At 35.6% G+C, this 19,620-nt stretch overlaps 1 protein-coding gene across 11 annotated transcripts in view; it reads right to left on the bottom strand.

Moving 5' to 3' along the window:
- The window catches only part of MON2 (MON2 homolog, regulator of endosome-to-Golgi trafficking), a 121,973-nt gene that overhangs the window by 55,039 nt on the left and 47,314 nt on the right, over positions 1-19,620 (bottom strand). For 9 of the 11 annotated variants that reach the window (XR_007507645.1, XR_007507646.1, XM_049813843.1 and 6 more), the window contains exons 21-30: positions 19,370-19,480; positions 18,392-18,567; positions 14,982-15,144; positions 14,196-14,489; positions 13,276-13,474; positions 10,779-11,407; positions 5,818-5,961; positions 5,257-5,274; positions 4,853-4,981; positions 2,756-2,946 (exon numbers count right to left, since the gene is read on the bottom strand). Coding sequence is in view for 9 of the 11 variants with exons in the window: in XM_049813843.1 (XP_049669800.1) it covers positions 2,756-2,946; positions 4,853-4,981; positions 5,257-5,274; positions 5,818-5,961; positions 10,779-11,407; positions 13,276-13,474; positions 14,196-14,489; positions 14,982-15,144; positions 18,392-18,567; positions 19,370-19,480 (2,054 nt within the window). In the remaining 2 variants the exon portion in view is untranslated. The remainder of the gene's footprint in view (positions 1-2,755; positions 2,947-4,852; positions 4,982-5,256; positions 5,275-5,817; positions 5,962-10,778; positions 11,408-13,275; positions 13,475-14,195; positions 14,490-14,981; positions 15,145-18,391; positions 18,568-19,369; positions 19,481-19,620) is intronic. The other 2 variants (XM_049813844.1, XM_049813851.1) reach the window with 1 other exon arrangement.

Here is a 19,620-nt window from a genome sequence, read left to right as displayed (position 1 = left end):
AGAGGATGAAGAAAAGGAGAAATGACTGCTATTACTAATTGTCCTGACTACTGACATGAGGCAGATGTACTCCCTTCTTAGCTTTAACAACTTCTAGGACCGCAAGGCTCAGGCTGACAGAACAGAAACGCTATCTATCGTAAAGCTACCAAGGGATAGGGCTCTAACTGTAAGCAGGAGAACCATGCACTTGGTAAGACACACTGCTATTTAGAAAAAGGTGGACATTGCGGGGGGGGGGGGCAAAGAAAAACCCAACCCCAAACCAGATGTTCAATAGCCATAACATAGAAGCAAAAATCATCTACTCCTAACAAGCTGGGAAAGAGTAATGATAACAGCCACTAATTAACAGGCCAATTCATCCTGCTGTGGCCATATGGTTCTATAAACCACCAACCTATTTTTAATATTTTAAATTCTTTTGAACCTTAAAGCTTCTAAGTGAGAGAACAGAAAAGTTTCGTATAAATTTTCCGAAAACATCTTTAATTCCGATGAAAATGCTGATCTCCAAACCACATTTTATACATACAGAATACACTCTTGTCTCTGAAGAGGCAAAACCAGACTTAAGCGAACACAGACAAGTTTTAGGGCATCATAAATATTCACAGAAGTACTATTTTTCCTTTACCTCCAGAGAATATTCACCCATGTATGACAGCTGGCAAAACCTATTAGAATTAACGCCAACAGTGATTGTTTCTAGTAAGCAACATGTTAAGATGGAATTTCTATGGCTGGACAATTTTCAAGAAAAGTATAAATCAGTCACTGTAAATTAAGAAAAACAGACAACATATTTGGCCAGAAAGGTCATGCAGATGACAGTGGATTATCTTGAATTACATTGAAGATCTGTGATAATCTTCCTTGGATTTATGAATCGTTAATACCCAAAAACTGTAGCAGTGCCAGCCTGGGTCAGCTAAAAACATGCAAAATGGATATGTTTCATTTGTTTTGCAGATATTTAGGAATAATTAATTTACAGCAAATAGTACTATGTATTCCCAAAGTAACTTCTAAGTGAACATACATTCTTCTACTATCAGCTGAAAAACCTTCATTTTAATTTTGTAAACCCAACAATGATATTGATTATGGGTTGTTAACTGATCTGGACTGCCTCTTTCAGAATGGCAGCAGGACTACTAAGCACAGCTGAAAACAAACCCAGACAAGATACGGCAAAGATTATTTTCAATAAAAGAAACAGTGAAGCATCAAAACAAAAACTTAAAGTGTCTTTTATGTAGTCTTGATGAGCTTTTCTATTTTAAGGTCCTCCTATCTAATAATATTTCTTTGAAGTAAATGCAAAAACAAGAGAAAGGTTTTTCATTCAATTGTCATGTAACCCTACTGATGAAATTCCAAACCCATTCATTATTAAAAACATTTTCATTAACAGATGTGTCTTTAAAATTAAGTTTCATTGGTATTTATTTTTTGTCTGTTTTGGGCAAGCTGCTACTTATTCATCATTAGTAAATACAGCTGTGTTTGGTTGCTGATTTTTGTGTGTTTGAAAACTATACACACACAAACACACAGCATATTAGTGTTAGGTACAGAAGAACCCTACTGTTTTCCATTAAAAAGAAAGACTATTACTGAAATCAGCATACACACAGAAAATCAGGGAATTAAATTTTTCATATTCCACATTGTCCTTTAATGAAAGACACTATTAGATATAATTAAACTACTCCTAAAAGATGCTTACCCACAGATGTTCACAGAAGATGGCAATTCCATACCACTCCTAAGCAACCTTCTACAATACCTTACCTTCCTTACAGTAAAAGGTTTCCTTAATGTCTAGCCTAGATAATCTTGCTGTACTGAAATCCATTTTTACGCATTCTCAAGGGACAATAAAAATTCTTCTCTGGAGCAATCTTTTACCATATTCTGAACACCTACCATGTCTTCCTAATGATATATTCTTTTGGTTGAACAAACTAATAGATCAGATTGTCTAAGTCTCTTATTGTTATTATTTTTCATTTCTGGACTTTCTCAACCTGCCCACATCTACAGTGTTCCATTCTTGAGACATTATGCATGTACTTATACACCTGCCTGTCTGCCTAGTTATAAATCTGACTATTTAGCTACACTTTTCACAAAGTATTATAAATAAAGCGTGGTTAATTATGAAGGTGCAGTCAATTTATCTTGGGTAGAAACAAATGCAAGATAACTATGGGCTTCTCAGTGAACTGCAACATAAGAAATAACTTTCCAAAATTCATTTTAAGTGGAATATTTCAAGATGGAACTCAAGAGAAATACATATAGTTAATGGTGTTCACCTTAACTAAAAAAAGTTATTGTTGCAATTCTGTTCAAAGTGAAAAAAAGGAACAAATTGAGCACACATCAGTAACTCTTCATAAAATCTACAGTAAATGTCCTTGAGAGTCCATACAAATTCCTTGGCCTAATCAGAAAGGTTATGCCTTGTATTCAGAGGTCCATTGAGCTCCTTCTTGCTCTGACATTTCACATTTTGAATGAAGATTTTTCTACTACTTTTTAGAAAAGTATACTTTTTTGAAGTAGACAGTCTGGTTACCTTTTTTCCTTCATTCATTAAAATAATTTTCAGATATCAAATATCTCTAAAAATAAAGCTATTTTTACTGAACTCTACTGACATATTTACTGAACAATTTACTTACAAATATTTTTCAGTATTAAATAAAAAATAAAAAAAAAGGGGGGGGGGGGAAATTGTGTTTACCTTTTGGTGAATAAAAAGTCTTCAAAAGTATTCGCTAGCTCTGGCCACATACTGTCAAATTTTCCAGAAGATGCATGCTGCCTTGCAACAGGTAGTCCGATAGAAAGAACTTTGAGAAGAGAGGAAACAGCTAGCTTCCATGTGCTTTCAGAAGGACAAGAATATTTCAGACTAAGAGGTATTCTTAGTGTCTGCAAAATGAGAGTTAAAACAAAATTTATAGTTGCTCAGACAAATCTAAGAATACCACAGGTTTCTGCAGAAGATCTTGGCAGACACTGTCAGAGATGATAGTACACATCCCTGCTGGTATATGAGATGTTCTTTTAAAAAAATAATTATAAAGATGATTTACCATATACCAGCTGGCTAAAACACAGGTCTGTTGCCAAGTACAAGGTTAGAAGTCAGAGTTGATCTGTTACCAACTACACTGTGAATTACATATTAATTTTCTTTTTCTCTATTACCATCCACCACTTCTGCTAAGCCTGACAAATGGACTTTCCTAACATCTAACAGATTGCAGGCAGTTCATTATGATCAGTGTATTCTGAAGAGTTTAGTCCTGTTCCTAGAAAGCTATCCCAAGTGCTTCCACAGTAAAAAAAAAAAGCCTCATAAAATTAAACTTTTCCTAATATGCAAAAGTTGAACTGTATACATAACCACTGCAAGATACCTGGTCACTGCTGACTGTTAAACCACATGAAGATTAAAAGTAAAAAGAGTTAGTGAAATTCTGAGAAAAAGGCTGCAATACAACTCAAATGTATAGCAGATGAAAACACAGCAAACTTTAAGTCTTTTAGATAGAAAGACAGCTTCAGTATCCATAAAAGGAAGTCATTAATGAGTTTTAAAACATTAAGCATATGTACTATTTACACTAGATGTATTCCTATCAGTATTGTTAGTCAAATTAACTAGAACCTGATACCAAGCTATCTTGGAAAACTACCTACTTAATTTACATTTCAAATACATAGTGACTAAACTTGGGTATGTTTGCATAGGCCCCCAATGCTTTTAGTGAAGTTTCTGATTTGAGGAAAGCAAAGGGTGAAAAGAGGAAAGACTCACTCTTGCTCTCAAGCGTGAGTCAGTTGTAATTAACTCCCTACTGCCAAAAATCATGAGAGCTAGGATCTAACCCTAGAGGTAAACAGAATACTTTCTTCTTCTGCTATTGTTCATAGGGGTCAAATCTAATTCCAATATCAACATGGGCTTTAGGGACATGAAAAATAATTTTGAAAACATTTTCACCTACTGCAATAGATCACATCATAATCAACTGTGAATGTTAAAGAAAAGTGTTTATATCAGTTTCACCTATCCCATTAAAACAGAAGGTGAAAATAACTGCATTAACTTTGAAATAAAAATATTTAATTCATAACAGATTCCAAATAATACCACATAACTATTTTAAACACATTCAGGTTTCTAAATTTCTGTACAGGAACAACCTGATGTCAGCCAAGTCATTACAAACAAACCTAGGTCACATATGTTTTTTTTCTCCAGACATTTACCACTACTTCTATTATTTACCAAACTTATTTGCTAAAATGGAAACAAGGTCAAAAAAGTTGGGAGTTTGGCAATTTCACATTAAAGGCACATTTGTGCACCTGTAACATTTCATAGCTACATCAATGACACACAAAGTCATTAAAAGCAAATTAAAAGTAATGGCTAGAGCACACATCCCCAAAGTATGTATGCCAGTCTACAGAAATTGGTCTTTGGCCTTCAATGCCATATTTACTAAGAGGCCTGCTTATCAGATTCAGGTGCATAATACTTTCAAAGATTAATATTTTGTGGCCCAACACTATTGTTGATTTTTATCTTAACATTGAAATACTGATGCTGGCATAATCCAGCCAAAGAATAATACATGTAGCCTAATCAATAGCCTTGCAGCTTCAAAAGAAATTACTACCTGCCGCTCATCTTCATAAAATATCAACTTGTTTACTAAAACTTTAAGCTTCCCAGAAAGTGTTTATCAACACTAGCTCAAAATAGAACTCATGATTTTCAATATAAGCTCATTAAGTGGAGAGCATATGCAGGACAAACTTTTACCTTAATAATGTTTTGAAGAACTTTCTCCGTTACCACAGCTTTATGGCAAGCTGTTTTTTGGTATAAGTCCACAATGACTTCCAGTGATCTCTCAGCAAATGGTACGTAATTCAATGCTACCCATTCCGCCTAGGAAAAGAAATTAGTAACTTACTGAACTATTAATGTGTGAAAACATAATAATTAAGGAACAGAAAATGTATGTTTTGCATTGAACTCTCAGTTTAATGCATGCAAGGTTTGCTAAGAATATGGTCCAAGCAACAAAACTGCAAATACAATGTAGTCTGACTATGAAAATGTACTGTACTCTACGTTGAAGTGAAGTACATTTAAGTAGGAGAAATGTTGCAGTCTAGGCAAGACAACTACATTAGGACAATCTTTAAGGAAATTTAACTCACCGGTGCAAATAGCTGTATCTAGTGTGATTCCATTGTGTTGCAGGACAAATAGAATAAGAAAAATTAATACATACATAATAGTTACCTCTTCGATTACACTGAATCAGATGCTCATGCTTGCTGAACAGCAGAGTACACAGATAAAAAGAGTTACTGGACACGTCCCATTTCTCTACAGCATGTGCAATTCAAAAATTTGCAGCTTGAGGGAATTTTCTCCATTCAAAATTACTGTCTTCTATTAAATTTAATACCACACGTAGGACATGTTATTTTAGACTAATTCACTGGACAAATTCAGACATAGTCACTATGTCTGGTGTCCAGGCAAGACCTTTCCTACATGGAGGAACACAAAGTATAAAAGCAAAGTAGAATGCAAAGGGAGCAAATGAAGATAACAAAAGCACGTAAAAAAAAACTTAATAAATTAACTTATTATACAACATGCACAGCAAAGTTTTTACAGATGGAATAAATGCATCTTGCTAAACCACCTATATCTGAAGCTGAATTGGGTTCACCAGCCAAGTGAAACAAGCAAGTTTTCTAATTGATTACCTGATTATATTTTGCATTTGCAATATGCTTTGTTTCTAGCTGTCCATACTGCGGAGGCTTGCAGGAAAACTCTACAAAGGCCAACAGCTGGTCGAAGATTGCAGGATACATTATCTGCATACTTTCTGAGCCCACACATATCGCCTATACCAAAAGAAAATACAAAAGCTTAATACATATCTTGACTTTCATATTCAAAAATCTGCATCAGTGCAAGGAGCTCCTAAAGAAAAATTCCCATATAAGACTACGCAAGAGTCATGCTGTATAAAACACAGTGTTTAGTTCTAACGCTTTAAGAAAAGTAAGTTTTGTTATTTTATTAAAGTAAATTAAGTGGCAAGATACCTGGGTATATATAGTTTAGTAAATCCAGCTATCTCATTTTGTCCAATAAAAGGTATCTTTTCTTTACAAACTGTGCTTTGACATGACAGCAAAATGTAAGTCTTATGAAGTAAGTCTCGTCTGTTGATCTCACCCACATCTTCTTTAAGTTCTACTTCAAGGAACACTTAGATCTCAGAAGTAATTCATACAAGGTTTTTGTAAGTAGTTAAAATTGGGTCTTACAGAAAGGAACATAAAATGAGAATTATATGATTTTGGTATAGCTGAAACTCATAATCTTGCTTTAAAATGGAAAACATTTCAGGAAGGGTGTACTTCGAAGATGTCAATGAAGTATCATGTTGGCATATGCTAATGATTTCCTGTTGCAATATAAATCCCAAGACAATCTTCGGGGATTTACTTTCAAAGCCAGATACAATGATTCTATGAAGTTACTCCAATTATTTTCCGTCATTTTAGATGTCTTGCTCTTTCTCCCAAAGTCTCTCCTCTCAAAGCTTCAATAAACAGTCTATTTATTGCTCCACAAAAAGACCCTTATGTTTGTACTATCATTTTTCTCTGGGGAGGAATCAAACCCCCTTTTCATTAACCACAGATCATCCACAACAAGTTGTGGCTGAACTCACTCAAGGTGCCAACAGCTCTGAAGCTGTTCGAGCACGGCCTCCATGCTGGGGCTGTGTCATGAGCTGTGAGAGTCAATGGGCTAGCAAGTATCCCGAGTCCCCAGCCACAAGAGGGAGCAATAGAACAGGGGCTACAGGCACTGTCATCACTAGATCACCCCAAGACCTAGCTGCACCTTCAGGCAATCTACAACCTGCAGCAGAGCACTCCATAAATCATCAGTGGCCTTTCCCTCTTCCTCAGCTTCCTGCAATTCAAAATGCATGTCTAAAGCTCAAAAAGCTGAATCAACATTATGAATATAGTGCAACACTCCTTCTAAAAGGCCATAATGCTTTTCTTGTGCTCAAGTTCAAGACTGTACCGAACTCTGAAGAAGATGCTTTGATGCTAGATACTCACCTGTGTGGCAGAAGACTAAAAGGTTAATTGCTGATCTAAAAGTATTCAACACCATGTATAACAATTGCAGCCGATATACTGCTGCATTAAAGTCACTGCATTAAATTCTAACCAGTTAATGCAAGATTACAAACCTATTAGAAAAGGTATAAAAAACGATTTTATGTACCAACACATGGGTTAGAAAGGGAAAGAGAGCATCCACAAACCCCCGGATAACTTCTGTATAGATGCAACTTACTTGCACTGATGCAACTTACATTACCCACAGAAGACTATCTTAACATCTGTAACAGCAACAATTCAAAATACATTTGCCATTCACTCCACATTGTTAGTTGTTGTTGTTGTTATTCTTATTGATTTCAGGATCAGTGGAAAATAATTTCAGATGCTACTTTTTCTGTACTGGTGAACAAAATAACTACTTCCTATTTGAAGTTTGTGCACGAGTAGCTTCTTATTATTCATATTTTATGAAAAATTTTTGTTTTACAAATAGAAGCATTTTCTAACCAGTCTACTGGGGTATTTTCAACTCTAAAAGTTATCCATATAATATTTTAAAAAAAAAGGGAAGATTAGGTCACTTAGTCTTGAAAATTCATCTAACTATAACTGCTTTTCAAAGAGGTTTATGCTTCTGACTGACACCAAGTAACTTCTATTTAAGCATATGAAAAACTCAAAGATAGCCTAGTGAAGCACGTGATGAAGGATGTTGAAAGTATCTTTAAGAGCTGCTTATAAAGCAGAGTACTATTTACTGCGCTAAGTGCCCTTATTTACATAGTTAAGTAGAGACACACGTATAAATCAAAAAGCAATGGTCAGGCAACAAGAAGACACAAACAAACCCTAAAATAAAATACTTTGCAGATCATTGTTGTAAAAATTGACACGATACTTTAGTTTCAGGAATTTATGCTTTAAAGCATTCTGGTACTAACCCTTCACATTTTTTAATAGTTCAGATTTATCTAACAACTCCCAGAGCAACTATTGTCATAGACTACTGTTTTGGGTTTTTTACAGCTCTCCGTAGCTAATTCTCTACCATCTTGCCAGTGTCTATAAATATAGCGTTGAGTTTACCATACTCATAGCTTAAAAGGTTTGCATCCATATTGCCTGCAGAGGCACAATTCAAATATATCTGATCCCCAAGTATGTTTCTGTGTTCCTCTGCCTGATAAGCCAGCTGGCTTACTGCAGAGTTGACCCAGACTCAGTGTAGGGAGGCAGTGAAAATAGTCAGAGAATTTGGGCTTGAGTACAAACTTTAGCTGAACTACAGTGATGAAGCAAGCACTTATACTACAGCAGCAAAAGACTAGAAAACAAGTTCTAATAAGCAATAAAAAGAAAACTAAGAACAAAACAAAGGGTGTAAAATGGGCTCAACACAGCCAAGTCTGAAAGGAGAACCAAGGTTCCATTCCAGTCCCATGTTCTTGAGTTGCAATGTCCTTTGCTAGTGCAATCACATCATAAAATCTCTTTGTTAAACCAGTCAGGGGCTCAGTCTTAAAAATGTCTGGGTTTTTTCATGCTACTTCAATTACAAGGTTGTTCCAGAACTTCTAAAAACATTTTGTTTAAAAGAAGGTGTCAAGTATTTACATACTCTTTAACTGTTCCACTAGCTTCTGTGTGTACTCCTGAGACTATTAATTCATTTCAACACAGGAAGAAGATACTGTGGCCTCCAGCAAAACCATCTGACAGATGGCCTTTGCTCCACAGCAGCACTGGCTGGCTAGCTGTCTTACATGATTTGTACTGTGTTATATAGCCAAGAGGAATGATCCAGTGACTTCACAGAACTTATGTCCAAATGACTCACAGAACTGTATGTCCAAATACACTTTAACTTATTTTTTTAGTGACTTCAGTGCTGTTCTGTTAGTAATATAACTATAAATGGTGTGGGAGTTACTTTATAAATTAAGGTACCTAAGACTTCCTGTTGAAGTCTGTATTTGCAAAGGCTTGTAACTGTCATGCTAACCATTTTGACTGGGAGAGGAGGACAAGGGGGGACGTCTCTGTTTTCTCATGGGGAATTACTGCTTTTTTGTTTAAGAAAACTTCATCTAAAAGAGTTTAACATCTTGATGAGAACAAAAGTATAAAAATTGTGCAGTTTTTCCCTCATGTTAAAAACTCTGGTAACCCCTTCTTTGAAAAGCATTAATGCCTGCAGCCTTTGGGAACTAAGAACATGTGGATACGGAGACTGGCAAAGTAAATCTGAGATGAATATATGGAGTGATTAAGTGGGGAAAACAGGACTTGGGCAGGGCTGAGCTGCTGAAAAGAAAAAGGTACAAAAGGGTCAAGCCCGACTGGAAAAGGATGAAAATTTAGTGGATATGATTGATGTTAAAACTTCATGTTATTTATAACCCCACATACAAAACTGAGATTTAATACCAACTTCTAATCTTATACTTCTGTTCTCAAAACACATTCATGAATATTTGTTAAACTCAAACTAAAGGAATGACTGCAAGATGATTCTGCCTTGCTTGTGAGGTTTAAGTAAGAATGAGATAAGTCAACCCACACTAAGCAAAAAGAAAACAAGGTGCTGAATTGCTGGTCATTAAGAAGGCATCATGTGTTCTATGAGCTAAATGAGGCAGGATCCTGCCTGAGAGGGGGAAGGAAAAAAAAAAACCAAACCAAATGGTATGACCACATAGTTAAGCAAAGTAGTCATAATATGAAAGCCCAAAGGGAATTAAGTCAGGTCACATGGATAGTTTTGATTCTGGCATTGCTCAAGTAGGTTTTTTGTGGGGCTTGGGGGCTTGTTTTTATTAAAACAGTGCTTAACATAAATGTATGAACTCAGTCATTATCAACTTTGTTTCTTTTGAATAAATAAGTTTTTCTGAATGAACAATATATTTTGCAAGGAGATATCTTACAACTCCAGAAAGAAAGAAGCAATACCTTTTTTCTTGACTAGCCAGAAAAAGGGCACCCTAGTTTGTTGTTTATAGATTCACTTGCAGGAAGGGTGCTCTTTGAAGATGAGTTTCTATGGTAAGAAATTCTTAAGCAGAGATGCAGCATTTTCCTTAAACTATTGATTAGCAAGAGGCAAGAAGGTCGGTGGTCTGCCAGAGATTTTTTTATATTTTATGTTTTGCATGAACTCAAAGTTCTCATGATCACTATTCTTCTAGACGTTGTTTATGGCAGCACCTGGGCAACACAAGGAATACTGTTTCGGGGACTATTCCCCCAACTCTGTGTACAGACCCTCATGACAGTACAATACTGTAATATCAGACAGACAAGTAAATGGCTACAAACACAGCAGCACATTAAGGTATTTCTGCAATCAAGCAAAAGTGCATTTCATAAAGATTACACCATTCCTTTCAATGCAGAGCACCTGGGTTGCACCAGGAATGGAGATCTGATTGTTCCAATACAGTACAGTGTGCAATTATAAATAATTTAAAAATTCATGTTTCAGTCACCACACTATAGTTCTGAGAAGAAGAATTGAGACAGAGTGTAGTTTACCTTTCACCACGCATTTGAAGTCACATTATTACCTTTTGTAAAACATCTAAAGCTGTAAGCACCGCTTCCTGTAAACTTGTCAAAACTGCTTCAGTGTAAGATGGAAGGATGAAAGGGGAAGCATCAGAACTGATTGGAACTGAAACAGCACCGTGCAAAATGACACCCAGCTTCTGGAGATCATCCATGCTGAAACCAGTTTTGATGTGTTGGTAAAGAGCTGGGAATATTTGAATTAAAGCTGTAAGAAAAGGCTGGCTGGGAATGAAAGTCAATTTATCACAAGTAATTGGAGGCCTTGTACTTTCTGAACCAATCCTATACCAGCTGTTCCAGGCTGCCCACCAAAGATTCAAATCTTCAATCTCATCTGTTATTACAGGTGGTTCAGATCCATTGTATCTTCCTATTCTTTCTCCTATGGAGTCAGTTCTCATGAATGATCTCCCAAGACTAGTGGCAGTTGTTGTCCCTACCACCACAGGTACAGAAACATTGATAGCAGGTGGTGTGTCAGGTTTCTCTGAGTCTCGGACAGGAGAAACAATTTGTAAGATCTCCTGGAAGCTTTTCAGAGCAGCCAAGGAAACTTCATTATTTTTGCTGAGTGCTGCTGATTGGATGTGATCAAGAAGAACATCCCAGGCTTGGGAAAAGTCTCCTATTTAAAAAAAGAGAGGGGAAAAAAAAAAAATCAACTTGGAACTGGCTTCCTATTCCCCTTCCCGCCGCCCCTGTCTCTAAAAGGATGTTCAAGTACTTGTTACTCTAATACAGAGAAATTTCATGAGGTTAGGTGATGGCTTGAATGACTTTCAGAATGTTTCAGTTTAACTGTAACCAGAAAGAAAGAATGTGACAGGGAAACACACAAATATGAAGAATGAAACAATATACCAATGTTTATGGTGAATTTGCTAGTGAAAAATCACATACCACATCCCATACCAGGAAAATACATTTTCTTTATTCCGGATATTGAAACAGATTTGTTCTTATACATACCAGATGCCTGTTGACTTCAGAAAGTGTTAAGTACGCACAAAGAATTACAGGTCACGTCTCTCTCTCTCTCTCTCTCTGTGTATATATATAATATAGTCTACATATGCATTCATAAAGAATTGATTTTAAAATGCTCTGATAATTGTACTGTGGAGAAAGATTTAATTTTTTGAGTTTTTCATTAAATTTAGCATTAACCTTCAATTTTCTATGTTAGTAATTACTGGGTTTGAATAATTAAAATAGCCCTGTAGTGTTTTAATTTTTTATTTAGTTTTACCTCAAGTTTAATTTAGTTTAAAATCTACTACATTTCTGCAAATGACTGATACTCTTGATAGCTATTAATGTGTTGATATCTGTATCACAAATAACCAAAATGAAATAAAACACAACTTATTTTGGGTTATATATATTAATTGCATATTATGGGATGGTGAAGATAAATTAATGTAATGGGGAATTTTCTTTGCAAGCTATACATTCTTGATATCACATTTTTATTTTTGAAAGTAATTTAAGTAATTCTAGTTAAACAAACCAGAAATGAAAGCTGTTTTGAAATGATATCAGAATATCTGTTTAGAAGACTAAACTGAAACAAAACATTTTTTCTGTACAAAACAGGCATGAATGCTGAATTATATTATCTAGTTCAACACATTTACAATTGTATGTAGTAATATTTTATATTTTACAATCATTTAGTAAATGACCTAATGTTTAATTTCTATAAGGAGAAAGCGAAAAAGAAATAGGGAAAAATCAGAGCCTAAGAAAAAGGAGGAGAAAGACATAAAGATACCAAAGAGTTAAGGAAGAAAAATAAAAAACTTCAAAATGGGAAAGGTAGGATTTTAAGGAAGAAGAAGAAAAGGGGAACTCACTTCAGTTAGCTGCATTAGGGACAACAGTAAAGTAACTCAAACTGTCATCTCTGTATAAGATAAACAGTGGAAGAGTATCATGAGGGGAGAAAAAGAATCACTTGAAATAGAGGGTAATCTCAACATCTTTCACATCATAACAAGTCCAATCTTTTCATTAAAAAATTCCCTTTCTTGTTTTCTAAGCTATATACTTCACTGACTTTACAAGCAAGTTCCCTTTACATTGTAAGAGCACTGCTAAACTTGACACACTGATGCCACAGAAGAATTGTGGGCAAGTGTTGCATAACCTTAGAAAGACAAGAGGAAAAATATGTTCTGACAACCAAAAGAACAGAAAAACTATTCTTGTTATCAGGCTACTATAAATTAAAGCTATTTGGTACCCAGAGTTGTGACTAGCGAGATTTAATCTCAAGTACTGTGATACAGAAGATGAAATTGGTACTTAAAATTTTTGGCTCTAAGGAGCATGAATTAAAAACATAATTTTCATCACATTTGAGGTGAGATGCAACAGAACACACTTTTAAGCTAAGATTAAAATTCTTCCCCAATACTTTAATTGAAAAAATATACAAAAGCAGAAAGTTTATTACTGTATCTTTCCATTACTTTAAACTATAAATTTTACCTAAAGGCTGCAGTAAGTATCTCCTGGTGTTAAATATTCTTGCAACTCCAGCCAGTGTTAATACCCATGTCTCGGCCCACTGTTTCTCAGCTGTATCCCTTGAATGATGGATGAGAATGTTGCCTCCTCCTGATTCAATCTTCTCTTTGTCAGCTGTGGTAGAAGATTCTCGAACCCTATCCAACAAGTGAAATAAAACCTGCAGTAGTCAGAAAAAGAAGAAAAAAAAGCAACTTTTCAAACAACACAGTTCTATTCATAGTAAAACAACAAACCCCAGTAATTCTTCCATTATCCTTTCTGTCACTGTGTCACCTTGCAAATTCCCTTATTCTAAACAGTCTCTGCAACAGCTAAGAGCAAGAATCAGCCAACTGATGTTCACTCGAGAAAGGTTAGAAACAGCGTGATCAAAACTACTAAGAACAGTGTTAGCACTAACAGAAGACTGTACAACAGGCAACAGACTCAACAATAGCCTGACTTTTTCTGTAAGGCACAACCAACATGACTGTGACCTAGAAGAGGGCATTTGGTGGATCCTCTCATATAAGAGAGCCAAAACAGAGTGCAAAATAAAGCTTGATCTGACATCAGATGAATCCAATCACATGACCCTCAAACGTCACCATATTTTCACACAAACAAAGGAGTCATTCATCTTCATAGGAAAGGAGCAGCCCTTTTATACAACTCCTAAGAAAGAAAGATACAAAAATTACATTTCATAAGAGGGTTTAAGGGCCAGAAAAGAGAAACTGGAAAAAAAAAAAAAAAAAAGATGGTATCAGACTTCTACCATATTTTGCCTTGAAGAAGTCTTAATAAACTATCTAACTGATATTAAAATAGCATGTCAATTGTTACACACAATGTGAATGCAATTTAAAAAACCTTCAGTGGAAGCTTACACATCATACCTTCCATATTACTGTGTGCCATGTTGAATGTTGTAATAAAGTTCCATGAGCACCAATCGTAGAAAACAATGTCTGCCCAGCACTCTTTCTAACTGCAGGTCGGGGATCTACACACAGTTCTCCAAGTTTGGCATACAGGCATAACCAAAGACAGTCAAATGGTGGTGCAGGGTGAAAAGGTCTATTCAGCATCACCCCCTTTTCTTCTGCCTGTTTCTGCAACACAGCTTCTTCTTTGTTTAGCTCCTTTTCAATTATTTCACCTCTTTGGAAAAAATAATCCGAAATATTCCACTACAAAATAAATAAGACATATGCTGTTGTACAGTAAAAATATAAAGTTCTTAATGATCATGAAATAAATTGTTTCTCATTTTCACATTTAAAAGTATTTTGTGAAGTACATCAAGATATTAATTTCCCTACACTGATAGAAGAAGATGAGCACATAAATACTGCAAGGTGCAGAAAGTATTTTTCTTAGCCTCAGCTTTTAGGCCCAGTTATACATGAAATACTAGAAAGGGAAACGATATATTAAAAATAAGATACTGATGAACATGGTTACAACACACCTATTTCTTCACCTAACCCTGGAGTCATGCAGATTAAAGATAAATTGTGCTCACTCAATTTACATATGATTCCAAATGACAGCATGGGGGTTCAATAAGAACACAAAAAATATGTTTTGGCTTTCATGTAGAATTGGCAACAGATAATTTTTCATTAAAAAAAAAAAAAAAGGCCAGAAGGTGTATCACTGTAGGTTAATGTAAAACTCACCAACAAACCAATTGAAGTTAAGCTAATATTTAGCTCTTGATTGTGAAGTCCAAAGCTTCCTGCAACTTCAACAACTATCTGTAGACAAGTACATGGCATTGTTGGAAGAAAGTCTGTCACAACCAACTGAAGACACTGGAATGCAGTCCGTATTAAGGACTCTCTTAAAAAAACAAAACAAGAACAAAACACACACACACACACTCATTTCAAATTTCTTCAAGAGCAAAGGAATGTTTTGAATACAATATCTCAGGAGATAGCATTATTAAAAAAAAAGAAAATATTTAATGTTTTTGAGATGACTTTGCGACATTTTAAATGTTTCAACTAGAGGGTTTTTTGAGATATAACATTAAGTTGAAGCTTCAAATTCTGATGAAGTATTTTAGTCCATGTTAACTAGCTAGTGAAGCTGAAGTTTAGACTCTCCAGTGGTCCTTAGCTAGTTTTATATAGTAAAATCCACTTCTCTGTTCTAGAGTTCTAAGACTTGTGAGTTCAAATACGTTATCTAAAACATTCTAAAAAAGCCACAATAGACAAAATAAAGCTGAAGTCTGAGCATGATAATCTTCTGAAGAGTAAGGTGTTCTGAACAATTTCTTGTATCAGCAGTTACAAATTACTTGAAGTATGCCAAACAGGTGGGCAAAATGTATTTTTTTTTATTGGGGAAAATGCATGCTAACATAATGGTAGTCTTCAATACTGCATTATGTTGGACAAAATCTTTTCAAAATATCTGCCATTAAATGATCTTTAATAAATAATTTGCCTTCAGAATTAAATTCTGAATACAAACATAAAATAAAAATGTAGCATGGAAAAGGTTTGTGAGAAGGTGCTTTCAGAAGCAGCAAGGTCATCTATAACTAAAACCTTAGTGAGAGACAAAATGAAGGAATCAAAAGGAGTGGTGGAGTGTACATAATACAAAATAGGGAAGCTGCATTTAAATTTCACTAGAGTTGGGTTTTCTTAAATGCTTAACGTTTAATGTACAAAAGAAAAAAATTCCAAAGGTTTGTAATATAGAAACTTAGTGACCTTCAGAATATATATCCCAGGAAAAAATTCAGAATACAGATATGTCAGTTACATATTTCAGAATACTTAATAAAATAATATTTTTAATTAATTCAAAATGAAAATCATAGGTGGGCCGTTTTCACTGTATCATAACAGCCAACATGATATAAAAGCCAGAGGAATGCACAAGAAACTTTACATGGACAATAATGGTGTAACTGATTCTCTAATATGATGCATACTGCAGAGAGACATTCATCCTACCACATAAGATCAAAGGATTTATCGTGGCTGTACTCATGGAGGAAATGCTCACACACTACTTTCCCCATAATCATTACACGATATAAAGTGAAACACACCCAAAACCGCTGCAGTTCCCTCTCCACTACAAAGTTCCAAAGGTCTGTGACCTCCAAGGACTCTAAGAGAGAAGAGAAGGAGGCAGGAAATCAAAGTATAGTTAACACTACTCATTTTGAAGAGCCGAGTTAATGGGACAGTAACCTCTCTTTCTAATCTTCAAATGGAAGGCTGCTAGAACAAATTCAAAACAGTTCTTTTCCCAATTAATGTCCCACACTACTATGTGTTGGGAGAAAGCTTTCGAAGTCCTTCATGCAAGTGGCAACAGCAATACAGCTCTTCAAAATGTAAAACTGTCCTTAACGTTACAGGTGGCCACCAAAAATGTAAATAAAAATGCAAGAAACTTAAGCTTAGTTTGAAAACTTAAGATCATATAGGGCTTCATCTATCGTTAAAATAAACAGGGGCATCCTGTTGAAAAATTCTTCAAAGACAGAATTCCTATTGTTTAGAAGGCCAGTACCGTACAATCAAGACGTGACCGAAGTATCTATCACTGGCTCTCAAAATAGCATCTTCTGTATTTATAGCAGCTTGGCAATTAGTTCTCCTGGAAGGTAAATGGATTTCTGCCCTGGAATCCAGGATGTTCACTGACCAGACGGAAGAGACTTGTGAAGAAAGTCTCACGGTCAATAAGTTTGTATATAAAGTATGACAATAGTGCCCACATCTTGTGCTCACAGCTGTAAGTGAGGCAAGAAATTCACTTGTTTCCCAAGGAAAAGGAGGCTTGCTTCATTTTTTTTTCCTAATGTAGTTGATATGATGCAGGCAAACAGTGCTATGTAGTTGAAGAAAAGTGGATTATTCTATATGCTTTGTAGGAGGAGACTAAGATATAACATGAGATCTTAGTAACGTCTTGAGATATCCACCAGTGAGGTATGGGTTTGAGATGTAAAAGGAGCTGAAGGCTGTCTTGAGGAATCTGTGTTGGTTCTCATCCATCAGCAACTACAGTGAAAAGCAAAAGGCATGTAGGAACCACAGAACACACGGCACCAAGTGTGGAAACAGCAGGTACCAAAAGAAGCATGGTTACCAAAAAGAGGATGCTCACAACCAAGAATGCCAACATCCCTGAGAATTTTGGCTAGTACTACTGCCACAGCAAGCAATACTGGTATATGAGCAAACTCCTTCAAGCATCTGAAGGGTCTTTAGGTGGTCTTCATACAGCCAGAACACAGAAGCTAAGGTGGGGTGAAAGGAGAGATACGCAAAGGTGAATTCTTCTGATACCAGAGTTAGTTGCTGACCTATCCTAGTGTGAGTCCTGGCTAGCACAAAAGAAGGAATAATATGGTCTAAGTGTGTGGGTATAGTCTTTGGTGCTTACAATTCCAGGGCCAGATGCTCATTTCACTGCTCATTTCAAAAGAGCTCCTTGCAACTTCACCTCTCTCTTTCCCTTGTGGGCAAGAGGACCAGTCCAGTCACATTCCCCCTCTGTTGGCAACAGAGTCAGCTGTGTTAGTCAGTCAAGGGACTGACACACAGCAAGTAAATAATCTTCCTTCCTTGTGCTACCAGCAGCTGTTTAGGGAGGAAGGCTTCAAGAAAAAGAGAGCTTTCAGAAGATGACACACACTAGAGAATACCCAAAGATTTAAGAAAAAGAAACAACAAAGGAACTGTGAGCAACAGCTAAGTCATATGGAATTATCTGCAAGCACCAGAGATGTGTACAGCAGATGGTTAAGATCAAATGAATTGGCATAAAGAGTACTCCCTAGTATATACTGCATGCTGACCACAGGAGAGGGTAGAGTGGAACAATATCGTGGTCTTCTGAAATATTAATTCAGTAAAATAAAAGTGTGTTACAGGAAAAATTAAAAACTGTATTTTTGTTGAGTAAAATTGTTCATAAGCTAAAAATGACAATGAAAATTAACGCTATTATCAAAGTGGTTATTAAGGTTATTAATGTAAGAAAATAAAAGCAGAATTCTTTCTACTGTTCTTACTTTACATGATTTTAAAGTTTTATTTCTACCACTTACCCCTGATCACTTCGGATTGCACCCATGACTCCAAGCACCAACGGCCAACCAGGTCCTAAGCTGTCACCCTGACTTTGCAAAATCTGGAGTACACACTCCAACTGCTTGATCCTGATATCAGGATGACTAATGTTTGACAGTTCTTTCAGTGGATTCAATAAAAGCAACTGTAGTCTCTAAAAGTAAACAATAAAGCATATTAAAGATGCTAAAACTTAACTGATCCTTAATTGTTTTTATGTAGGCTAAGTGAAAACATACAGTACCAATTGAAGATTCATTAAATTAATTCAGTAACTCATCCATTAAATGCTCAAATTCAGTGTCAGACTGGCTTTTCCAAAAAACTGTTTATAAAGAATCTCAGCAGGAAATCTACTTTTTTTTCTTCCCTCTCCCCTTCCCTCCCTACCCCCACCATTCTCCAGGTCCCTCAGGAAGTAGCTACAGCGTGCTGTCACAGTTGCATAAAAACCATTGTGCAACTTTACACTCACCCAGCAGGGCTAGACTCAAGCTTCCAACTAAAGAGACCTTGAAAAAACTATCCATTGAACCTCAGTAAATATATTTGAATGTTTTATTAATAATGGACTGAACAGCTGTGACTTAGAAGGTTAGGCAATTTATTTTTTACCTGCCACCACATCACATATATACTTCTAAACATTCTGGAATTGTTTTGCACTCATGAGGGTGACCCATAATTTCTTCTAACAAACAGACATAATATGCAAGCATCTTTGTTACGCATTTGAAAAAGGAAGGAGGGTAGTTCATTAGAATGCATGAGGTGATTCTCAATAGTTACATCTGAATGTTACAGCTGTAGCCTTTATAAACTCAACAGTAAAGTTGCTTTATGAATGCTTCCTATTCATTGAACTGTAGAAAACCTCCTCTAGGGAAGATTTTGATTTCATGTTCATTTTAAGTTCCAGAAAAGGAGGACAGCAGTTGCTCTTAAACTTACTTTACCTGATTTTGAGATAATGGAGGATCATAGCTGAATGTCAGTCCTGCTTTAATGAGAGAAGTTAAAGCTTCTGCTCCCCATTCTCTCATTCTGGAGTTTGGATGCTGACAGACCTGAAAACACAGCAATGTTTTGTTTAAAGTCACTTTTATTTAACCAAGACTTGAATATATGCAAAATATTAAAAAAGGATATTTTCATTATATTAGAATTAACATGCAATATTATAAATTTTTTTACAACAATACAATAA

This window comes from Accipiter gentilis, chromosome 11, assembly GCF_929443795.1.
Source record: "Accipiter gentilis chromosome 11, bAccGen1.1, whole genome shotgun sequence".
Taxonomy (NCBI): domain Eukaryota; kingdom Metazoa; phylum Chordata; class Aves; order Accipitriformes; family Accipitridae; genus Astur; species Astur gentilis.
The sequence above is the reverse complement of the archived record's forward strand: the minus strand, read 5'-3'. Positions and strand labels throughout refer to the sequence as shown.